The sequence below is a fragment of the Vigna unguiculata genome, chromosome 1, assembly GCF_004118075.2.
Source record: "Vigna unguiculata cultivar IT97K-499-35 chromosome 1, ASM411807v1, whole genome shotgun sequence".
NCBI classification, from domain to species: Eukaryota; Viridiplantae; Streptophyta; class Magnoliopsida; order Fabales; family Fabaceae; genus Vigna; species Vigna unguiculata.
In genome coordinates this window covers 31,316,842-31,328,883 of record NC_040279.1, presented here as the reverse complement: position 1 = coordinate 31,328,883, position 12,042 = coordinate 31,316,842, and the positions used below count along the sequence as shown (strand labels likewise).

The window sequence follows — 12,042 nt, the reverse complement described above, 5'->3', positions numbered from 1 at the left end:
TGTTGCTATTGGTAATCTCTCTTGGAACATACCTGATACTACTCAATCTGCCACTAGCGAGGGTTTCCGAAGATGACGACGATACGCAGATTCTGCTGCAACGATCTTCTACGCTTTGCCTCCGTCAATCTTGACCATCTCACCGAAACCGTAAGCGTTTCTTCGGTCCATTTCCATTCAATACGATACTGAATTTGTTGGTGCTTGGTTTAATTGTTTTTCTGGTTTCAGTTCAACATGTCCTTCTACATGACCTATCTTGCAAGATGGCCAGACTATTTTCATGTTGCTGAAGGTCCTGGAAATCAAATAATGGGTTACAGTGAGTCTTTGCCTTTGCTTTTTCACTCACCTGAATCACTTTATGCAATAGCTACCTAGGTTGATTTCATTTTCAAAATGAAAAATCTCGCAAAATTGAAGCAAGAAAGTAACACAAGGTGATGAATGTTGCTCTCAATGGCTTATTGGTGGCACGAATGATGGTTTAAGCACTAGCACGGGTTCAAGAATGACAATGTAGTTCACATTTTGTAGTTGTTCTAAAACATGATAATGACAATTCAGATGCCTTCTGTTGCTTGCACTGGCTAATTCAATGTAGTTTTAAGTCTGCCTTAGTCTGAACAATGTGTCGAATTATGGATCAAGTCGCATGACAGAGGAATGCTAATGCTAGTATTATTGATGTAGTTATGGGTAAAGTAGAGGGGCAAGGAGAGTCTTGGCATGGTCATGTAACTGCAGTAACAGTTGCTCCAGAGTATCGCAGGCAGCAGTTAGCCAAGAAACTTATGAATCTGCTGGAAGACATCAGTGACAACATGTAAGTCATGCATATGTTTGATTTCTTTAATATTCAAGTTTCTGGAACTTTCCTTGTCCTCTTTGCACGATCTTATTTGAATTTTCTTTTCCTGGTAGTTTTCTGGTAAATTGTGTGTACTCCGTAAACATGATGCATAATCTTTCTCTTCTTGAAAATGCAAGAAATTTACTGGAAATAGCTGCATTTTTAGCTTAGGTTCATGTATTTTTTGGATTAATATACCTAGGAAGTTGCTTGTGTATTTTTTCTTGTTAATATAACATATATTCAATTCAGAAGTCCGTGTATGTGTGTAAATATATCTAATAATATAACATCAAATATATAAAATATGCGAACATTTCACAAATTTTAGCCCTTCCAAATAATCAAATTTCTACTTATCACTTAAAATAGGTGGTAATTCAATAGTTAGTTGAATCTTATGCAATGTTGTCTTCTCTTGGAATTGAGTTTGTGGAAATCACAAGAGATGGAGGCTAGGTGGAAGAAGTGGTTGTAATTTGCCTTGTCACCCTTAAGTCATGTGTTTCTCCCTTTCTTTATGATATCTTAGAGAGAAGGAACTAACATCTCTAAGTCCAAAATCCTGAGCAAAATTTTGGGAGAGAGTATAAAAAAATATCTTCAGTTAAAGGCTCCCAAGCAGTCTTAGTTGTCTTTTGACACTACTTTGATGATAGTCAAAATCTACAGAGAATTGATTAAAGTGCCCCTAATCATATTATTCTCCTACACATGTTCTCCAAGATGTCATAATTTTAATAAGGTTGCTTCCTAAGGAATTTGTCATGTGGTTCCCTCTTCCCTATTAAGTTTGAGATCTGTTTTGTTCATACCCCACTATCCTTTTAATCTAATCCCTCTTAGTCAATTAACACACTTTCTTAATTTAGGAATATTTGATATTGATTTCTTTGTTATAAGAGGACATGGTACGAGTTGGATGATTGACGTAGAATATGAATCCCATGCCCTTTACTATCTTCAATCAACTACTTTCCTGTCATGTGCTGCTGCTGCATCACCAAAGCATTTTCAAGAATGTTTTGGTTATCCAAAATTTTCGAATATAAAAAACTTGTTCCAGGTCTTGAATCCCCTCCCCTAACACTTAGTTATGTCAAATGGGCAAGCATGTTAGCTTTTTCAAAAACAAATTGAAAGCCGGCACAATTCTGCTTTCTGTACTTTTCATCCAGATATATGGGGACCAAGTCGTGTATCTTGACTTCAAACATTGTCAGTTTTATTCATAAATTCTCTTGGGTGATTTTATAGAAAGAACAATATTTGTTCTGTCAATTTATTTTTTATAATTAGAACAAAACTCAATTTGGAAAAGGAATTAAAATTCTTCAAAATGACATTGCTACATAATACCTTTTTTTACATCTCATATTTCTATCTACAGACAGAGGGTATCTTACATCAATCCACTTATCCTCAAACTTTGTTATTTATTGCAAATGTTCCTGTTTTTATTGGGGTATTGTAGTTCTATCTATTGGTTTTCCCTTCTATTTTAGTTTCTAAAGAATCATTGATTCATGTTGCTTGTGTCTTTGAATGCATTTGTTTTGTTTATGATGCTTCTCCACGTTTTTTATTAGCTTGCTGATCATATGTATTTTTTCTTGGATATTCCAGACTTTAAAAAGGATAGTATCATTATTCTCTAGCAAATAAATGTAACCAAAATTCTGTATATGTCACATTCTTTCAAGAAACTCCATTTTCCTCTTCTTCCTTGAACGAGTGCAGCCTTATTCTTCATGTGCTCCCATTCCATAGTCTGGTCCAGTATTATCTCTGTATAGTAATCATCTATTCATGAAGGGTTTCATTATGTTTCTCCAACCAATGTTCAAACTCAGTCATCCAACCACCTATAGTACTAGTGTTGAGAATGAGTTGTTGGTCTAACATTACATAAAGAATCAAGTGGTCATGTCCTATTCAACCAACCTGCTATGGAACTTCCTCATCCAAATTTTGATTCTGCACATGCTCTTAGAAAAAGGTATTTGATCCACCCTAAATCCTCATCCCATTCTATCTACAAAAGTTTTTACGCCATCATTGTACGTCTCCTCCATACTTCTCATTTATATCTTCTATCACAGTTCAAAAGATGTTTGTTGGGATGGAAACAAGTTATCATTTATAAAATATTGGCTTTTTGAGTGCATTGATAATTGGAAGTTATTCTCTTTTTGGAGGATAGATGTTGATTGCAAATTGGTGTATGCTATTAAAGTTAGTCCAAATGGAGAAGTTAATCAACTTGAGGTTACAATAGTTGCTACAAGGTAACACCCATATATATGGTTTTGACTATGGGTTCTATTACATCGTTGGACATTAAAATTGCATTTCTTCAAGGGGAACTAGAAGAAGAATTTTGTATTGAACTACCACTTGACTTTAGAGGGAATTTGGTTTTGTTTGTGAACTTCAATGTTCTCTTTATGGGCTAAACAGTCTGAACGAGCTTGGTTTGGGAAGTTTAATTCCATTGTTCAAAATTTTCTATTAGAACACTATGAAGCATATAATCCATTCTTCTATTATGACAGCTTTTATAAAGCTGTTTATTGCTGTATCTAGAGGGATCTAGGCTGTATCCTATTCACTGTTTTGTACCTTTTTTATTCTCAAATATATAAAATATGTGCATCAGCGGAGTAACTTGAACCCGCTGATTTTCTACTGATTGTCTCCTAAACTTTCAAGTTGGTAACAGAGTGTGCACAATCCTGCTCTGTAGTCATCTCTGCCACCAGATACCATCATATCCTGTTGGTGCCACTGTCAGCTGGTGGCCATTTCTTCTGACGAGTTTAGGGCTAGATGCTTCTGGTCCGATGGTCACTGGTCCAAACGCACTGTCACATGCCATATTTCAGGTCTGCCCTTCTAAGTGCATGCAAGTCATGCGCCAGTTATCTGATATCCTAACGTCACCATTCATGCACAGTACTTGCTTTAGCTCTGCAGAGTCGTCCCAAGCCACGTCTTTGTCTTTTTCATATGTGGTGAGTTTTGGGTCCGCAATACATGTCTTGTTTGGTCTCTCTTTCCGGTTTTATGCTCTTGGCAGCTACTGGTCCTATTCTTTCCTTTTATTGAACTCCCAACATTACCACTGAGAAGCTCAATGGTAAAAGCTGTTTATCATGGTTTGCCTCTGTGGAACTTTGGTTCCTTGGTCAGGGTTACTGTGATAATTTGGAAAAGAAACAGTGAATGAACTGCAGAGAGTGCTCAGTGAAAGAAACTTGGTTTTCAATTGTGTGCCGTGTTATGACAGTCAGTAGAACCAAACGTTTTGGGAACTCAAGTAATCTTCAAATTTTATTTTATTTTTTTCCGAAGAAGGTCCAAAACATCTATGCAAGTGACATTCTGTGCTTGTTTGAACTTGCTCAAAAGTTAGCTTCTCTCAAAAAAGCTAGTCAGGATACGGTTTCTCTTGTTAAAGCTCAAGTTGCAGTGGAAGAGTTAATAATGTTCTTGGATGATGATTCACTGGAAGGAAGGAATGAGAAAGAAGCTTGATAAATTGTTCATGGTGCTGATTCTATGAACTTTGGAAGGAATAGGAAAGAAACTTGATAGATTGTGACCAACACCAACTGGTCATGAATTCCCTCAATGGATGACCTGATTATGGTTTTGTTTGTTGTTGAAGCTGATGTTGCACTGGAAGAGTTAAGAATGTTCTTGGACGATGATTCATTGGAAAGAATGAGAGAAAAACTTGATATATTGTGTGAGGTGCTGATTCTATTAACTTTGGAAGGAATGACAAATAGACTTGATAGATTTGACCAACTCCTAACTGGTCATGAAATTCCCTCAATGGACATTGTGATTATTAGACATCTCCATGTTCCCATTGAAGTGAAAACAGAAAACGCATTTGGGGAAACTCACAATCACAAATCTTGAGAGACATAGAAGATTATTGGGTAAACTCATTTAACTCACAATCACAAGACCTGATCTTTCATTTGCTGTTAGAGTTGTTAGTCAATTTATGCAGGACCCTCATGTTTACCATTGGAATATTGTTGTACACATTCTTAAATATATCAAAAAGGCTCCCAAATAAGGATTGTTTTGTGAGGATAAGGGAGACCATCAAACCTTTGGATACTATGATCCTAATTGGGCGGCATGTTCTATACACAAACACTCTACTGCTGGACACTATGTATCCACTATTGGAAATTCGATATCTTGGAAGAGTAAGTAACAAAATGTTGCCTATATATAGAGTCATGGTCTAGGTTAAAATTTTTGTGAAACTCAGCAAATGAAACTATATTGTGACAATAAGGCAGCCATGTTGCCTCGAAGGTGTTTCATGAGAGAACAAAACATTAAGATATGAACTGTTATTTTGTTGTAGACAAGTTGTTATATAAGGAGATTTGTACTAAATTCATTAACTCTAGTGATTAACTTGTAGATATTTTAACTAAGTCCTTGAGAGAACCCTAAATTCAATTTATTTGTTTCAAGCTTGATGCATATGATATATATGTTTCAGCTCGAGGGGAGTAATAAGGTAGTTGTTTATTATCTACTGTGACAGCTTTTATAAAGCTTATATTTGCTGCATCTAGAGAGGTCTATGCTGTAACCTGTTCATTGTTTTCTACCTATTTCAGTCTCAAATATATATAAAATATGTGCATCATTGGAGTAACTTGAACAGACTGATTTTCTCCTAAACTCAAGCGCGTTTACTTTGTTGTTTATGTTGATGACCATAGTCATTGAATGTTATGACAGTGTAAAAAAAATTCTTAACCGACAAAGCACTTGTACAATCAAAGATCTTCAAAATTTTAAAATACTTTTCTCATAGTGAATTGACTCAGTCAAGGGATGGAATCACTGTTTCCTGAAAAGATGTAAGCATTAGACATACTTAGAGTAGAGGTATGTTAGATAATAGACCCATTGATGATAGTCCCACGGATGGAAATCACAAATTGTTACCTAGTCATGGTTAACCTTATTCAGATCTTGAGAGATATCAAGGTATTGGTTTAAAAGTTCATCTGTTGCAAAATTACTTGACCTCACATTTATTTTCAGTTGGACTAGTTAGTCAATATATGCAATCTACAAGCACCCGTGATTTTTTTTTTTGGACTAACTCCTTCAAGGATTGAAGTTTTGTGACATCTAGCAGGGAAAGCAGTATGTGAATATTAAACAGTCGATATAGAAATTGATATTCCTTTTGTTTGAGGAAAGGTTCTGACAAGAAATAATTACTTAACCTGTTATTTCAAGTGATCAACATGCATGTCTCTTGACAGAAATCTTTAAGGGGACCTCGAACTCAATATACTTGTTCCGAGCTTGGAACATTCAACTTATATGCTCCAACTCGGGGGATTGTTGGAAACTGCAGCAAATCTATTGGAAATAACTGCATTTAAGCTTAGTTTCTTGTGTTATTTAAATTCATGCGCTTAGGAAATTGCATCTGTATTTATTCCCCTTGTAAATACAATATGTAATGAATTCAGATATGACTTTTCTTGTGCCCATTACATCTATAGTTTTGTCTGGGCTGGATAAGTTATTTTTATTTGCATATTCGATCAAGATTATATTTATGTATTTTGAGTTCCAAAATCACAAGTTTCTTAGTTCAAATCCTAAAATCTCCACTTCTTTAACATTGTGACTTTCCTTTTACCCGTTGCATGAATAGTTTTGACTTGACTGGATAAGTTATTTTTATTTGCATATTCGATCAGGATTATATTTATGTATTTTCTGAGTGCTAAAATCACAACTTTCTTAGTTCAAATCCTAAAATCTCCACTTCTCTAACATTGTGACTTTTCTTTTACCCGTTGCATGAATAGTTTTGACTTGACTGATAAGTTATTTTTATTTGCATATTTTATAGAAGACAAAATGGAGCAGTGATTAGGGTAATTTTTGGTGTGGGGGGGTTGCACTCTGGGTAATAAGACCCATGGATGGATACTAGTTGTAGGAGACTAGGCCATCTCCAATGCAAGGGGCCTTACCTAGCTTTTGTTTTACTTAAGTGGGTCTTACGTTGCCACGTAATTCTAAGACCTTTTTTCAAATTTTGCTCTAATGCAAGGTTCTTATAAGATCCATATTTTTATAATTTTTTATTTACACTTCAGTTTTATACAAGTTAAAACAATAATTTATTACATTTTGTTCAGATTGCGAAATATTTTCTTAGTCCTAAGACCCAAGATCTTATTTAAGATCCTTTCCATGCCACCTCTACATGCCCCCAAGGAGATTTCTTATAAGACCTAAGTCTTAAACCTAAGACCCTGGCTATGACTATTGCATTGGAAATATCCTTAATGACATTATGTTTGTGTGGATGTCTTGCCTTGTATTAAATAGGAATGTGAATTTTGCAGTGACAAGGCTTACTTTGTTGATCTCTTTGTGAGAGCATCAAATGCGCCAGCCATCAAGATGTATGATAAGGTAATGTTTATACGAATTTAGTTTTACAACTTAGACCTTCCATTTCTTTCTTATGTGTTTAATTGTTCTAAAGTGGTTTCTTAGATATATAGAAGGATATGTAGATCTCTCTGGCTGTTACTTTTATACTCCTTGTTTACTTGTTTTATGAGCTGGTAGGATATGTAGATCTCTCTTTCACTATATTATTTTTTCTTTTAACAAATAAAACAATTGGAATAAGGGAATAAATGATTGCACACTAAGCTTTTATTTTGTTATAATTATAAAATTAAGGAACCTATCCCCTGTATAATCAAGAATATTAAGATTTATATATGTATAATTAGAAACATTTTTATGTATTCCCATATTTATAGTATTGATTCCTTTTCTCAATATAAATAAATAATTTGTGTTGTCTCAAAAGCACACAATTTCAACACAATGTTTCTCTCTTTTTTAGAGTTTAACATGGTATATCTACAGCTTTTTTCAAAATTGCGTTGACCTAGTATCTCCAGTGGATTTCTTTTTGCAAAACCTTTCACCTAGGTCTGCATTCACTAATTTGGCGCCACATACAAGAAGTTTTGGGTTGCACCTTACCAATCTATCAACCGTCAACGCATGCCACTCATCCCCCTGTGGTCCGATCTGATCTACTATTCCCTCTCAGCTTATTTTCTTTTTCTTTCAAACTTTCAGGAAAATGAATGTCTTCCAAACACTATATCAACCTCAAGAACAAGTTTTTCCTTCTTTCCTGACCATATTGTTTTGGTTTACAAATCCCATCTCATTATCACTGTTGTTGAATCCATTCCTTTTCCTACAAAAAATTTAGAACAATGTACTTATTAAATCCACTATTCATACCTCACTCAAACTCAGTTTTTGTCTTGGGACGTGTGCATCAATTTGGAGCGAGGTTCGTTCCCTTTGTACAAATAACACATGGCATCTATATGATGTGTGCCAAGATATCTTAACACTTCTTGCCCCATGAAATTTTGGGGGTCGTATGTCTACTTTTCTTGGGCGGATTCATCTTGCCTTTCATGACTTTAATGAGCTCCACCATCTGCAGATGTGAAGAAGGAACTTGAGAACCACATTACGAACTTTATGACCTTGGACTTGTATGGCTTGTCACAAGAATATGTTGCTACCCCGTGATCAGATTTTTGGGATTGCCAATAAACCCTACTACATATTATTCGTGCTCCGATGTGTTCCTCAGAAAATAAACACGGAGACACATACTTCGTCTATACAGGAGAACAGTTCCTTTGCATCGCAGAATAATTATGGACACTCTCACAAGGTAATTCTAAAAGTTGTCCAAAATGTGAACATAGGATATAAACATTTGACAGGTGTTGGAAGTTCCATTGGAAACCCTCTCGTTCACACAATATTGCCCAAACATCTATTGTTGAGTCACTTTTTGTTCCTGCACTATTGATTGATCTATCTTCGACAACATTTAAAGAATTTATCAAATTGTGGGCAACATGCCAATCGACTGGTAACACTGCTTCAATGGCACTAGTAATTCATCTGTTTGTCTATGTCAATCTCCTCTCATTGGTCCTTGGGTCATTGACTCTAGTGCAACCAATCACATATAGTAATTGTTCTCTTGTCTCTTCCTTTACTATTGTCATCAATTTTCCTTTTATAACTGTTGCCAATGGTTCACAGACATAAGCTTGCGACATTAGTACTACCTAACCTCCCATTTCCCTTGTTGTCTCTTATCTTTATATTCACAATTCTCCATTTAATTTAATATTTATTACCTGATTGACCCAATCCCATGATACTATCTCTCTCCATCACCATTGGTATGTGCATAGATAATCCTCTAATGATGATTCATGCACAATTAGGACATCTTGGGTTGACAAAATTGCAAAAGATGGTGTTAAGTTGCAAATATTTGTCTACTGTGAATCGTGAGCTATGTCAGTTAGAAAAAATATTCATTGTTCTTTTGTTGATAGCCTTCATAAATGAGCTTCATCTTCTCTTTCGTTAGTTTACTTTGATATTTGGGATCCTTCTTGTATTGTTACCTTTATTGATGATTATTGTAGATGTCCTTGGATTTGCTTAATGAAGAATCAAAAGGAAGTGTTTGCTATATTTCAAATTTTTATAACAAAATCTAAGCACAATTTGGTGTATCCATTCATGATTTTCATGGTGTATCTAGCAATTCATGGCATCTAGTGATATCCTTCATCAAATAGCATCCTTGTATTCCTTTACAAAATGGAGTAGCTGAATGCAAAATCAAATATCTTATTAAAACTACTCGGCACTTCTTTAGTCATCTTCCCTTGTCACTTTTGGGGGAGATGTTGTCCTTATTTCCTTATTGAATGCCATCATTTGTACTCAATGATTTGGCAACCCACTCTATTTTTTTTTTCTGCATTCCCCACATGTTTTGTACATAATCTTACACTTGCTTGTGATAAACTTTCTCCCCTATCATTCAAATGTGTTTTTTTGGGATTTGACGTCTTTCTTTGAAACTACTCCATATTACACAACTATTTTATTCTAATAGCAACATATGTAGTCACTTTCCCACCATGCCAAACTTCCTTCATCACCACCAAATGACTGCCATAACTTGAGATACTTCTTTAGCACCACTTCAAGTATATCAACATACCTATTGAAATTCTAGTACGGGATCCATCTTTGTTAGTGATATAATGGAGGTCATGTATGATCCTACTTAAACTAAGACCTTTTGATTTCTCAATCAAAACTACATCATATACAAAAGCATGCAATTAGGGATAGTCTTTTGAATGTCCAAGATTAGATTAGAAAACAAAATTATGTCATCCACAAAAAATATGCAATTAGGGATTATATTTTGAATGCACCGGGCATCCAAAGCTAGATTAAAAATGTAGGGTGTTAAGGCTGAGTTTCGAAGTAATCCTATCTCCATAAGATTAGTTTTTCCTCTTGAAGTTTTCACTTTTCATCTCTTGTAGATCATACGTGTCATGCATAGCCCTAATATAAGTCATGCTAAAGTAGGTGATGTATGTGATATAGGAGATATATAGATATATAGATTAATTATATCAATAGTTTAGAAATATGATGTCTTTTATATCTTGGGATAGGGGATTGCCATATGTTGGATTAGGGTTTATTTCTTACATTAGGATTTCTTTAGTCTTAAGATTGGAGTTACTAACTAACTACTTTACTGGTTGACATCATAGCTTGGCTATGTGATTTATCGACGGGTGCTACGGTACTATTCTGGGGAAGAAGATGGTTTAGGTATGCTTTTAAATTCTTGGTTTTCATTTTTGCTTCTACTCTGTTTTAACAAAACACATACCGTTATTTATCCATTATCATTTTATGCTTTGTTTTTAGATATGAGGAAGGCTTTGTCTCGTGATGTTGAAAAGAAGTCCGTTATCCCTCTTAAACGGCCAGTGACTCCTGATGAATTAGAGTATGACTAAATGTGCTTTCATGCAGCTCTGTTGCATGAGCTTATTGTGTCTTAAAGCTAATTATATATCTGTTTGGAATTTATGCTAATTTATTTATATTTGTTTAATCATCGGAGTTAATAACCAGTTACATATTTCAAAATTGAAGTAGTGGGATGTAATCTGTTAAAAGTTAATCTTGCTCTACTAGAATTTTGACATATCTTAGAAGTAATCCCTGTTTCTACTTTGATAGTTTGTCAACTTCAAAGGAATTGATCATATATTGGAACTTGGAAGGCTTAGTAAATATAAAATTATCCTAAAAGATAATCCAGCTTGTAACACGAATAAGATTCTTAGGCCAATATGTCATCAGTCTTCGGTAGTTTTGGTTAGTGCTGCATTTACTTTTTTTTTTTTTTATTATTGAAATCTCGTATTATATCCTTTATGTTATAGTTACATAACACTTGCCCATGTCATTTCATTAGATTAAAACTATCAAATCAATGAGACTAATTTCATCTGTTCTTCTCTCTAGAATTTTTTGACTTCGTGGCTTTCTGGTTTTTCCATCTATACCTGCCTCAAGGGTCCTTTAGGCAGAGTCGGAATCCAATCCATATTTAGAAAGAAAATAATCTTCGACTTCTGCTTTTGCTGTTGACACTACTGGATAGTTTCACTCATACTTGGTTTGGAATAGAAATTGATCCATGACCTATACTTTATCTTTACATTATCCTTTTGGTTTTTGGTACAGAATCTCGTCATCACGTTCTTATCCCTTGGGTTATGGTCGACTAGTATATTGATTACGCATTTGCTGATAGTGGACGAAGAATATTAGAAAGACTATCGTGACATTACAATGATCAGGAAATTTCAGGACTTAAAATGCACATTTGTGGGTATATTCCAATGTAATGCCCTTGCACACACAAACCGATTGAAAAGGAATATATACTGTGAATCTATTTGAAGTCAGACTGTTTAGCCTGGCCGTTGGCAGTAGTTGCATTGGTGGGCTTACTGTTCAGGGTTTAGTGCTAGTTGTGGGTCACATACAAAACTAGATGCCTATTTGGATTAGGTGATAATTCGAAGCTTCAAGATCCATTGTCCATTGTCACAAGCGTAAAATGATTAAGCTGCCTGAAATAATTTCTTGAAGCTCTTCATATGAATGGTACAGGCAAATCTAGGACATCTTCCTTTTATGAGCTGGTGATCGGC

The 12,042-nt window shown here is 34.9% G+C and overlaps 1 protein-coding gene across 2 annotated transcripts; it reads left to right on the top strand.

Moving 5' to 3' along the window:
• On the top strand, positions 1–11,807 carry LOC114163108 (N-terminal acetyltransferase B complex catalytic subunit NAA20). Of its 2 annotated transcripts, XM_028047236.1 has the most exons (7): positions 1–150; positions 232–322; positions 694–826; positions 7,273–7,342; positions 10,582–10,642; positions 10,742–10,823; positions 11,570–11,807. In XM_028047236.1, the coding sequence occupies exons 1-7, from the start codon at positions 73–75 to the stop codon at positions 11,619–11,621; spliced, it is 567 nt and encodes a 188-aa protein (XP_027903037.1). In that variant the 5' UTR covers positions 1–72; the 3' UTR covers positions 11,622–11,807. The 2 variants fall into 2 exon arrangements, with proteins under 2 accessions (XP_027903037.1, XP_027903116.1); XM_028047315.1 differs by lacking the exon at positions 11,570–11,807 and having other exon boundaries at positions 10,742–11,054.
• Positions 11,808–12,042: the final 235 nt, after the last annotated feature.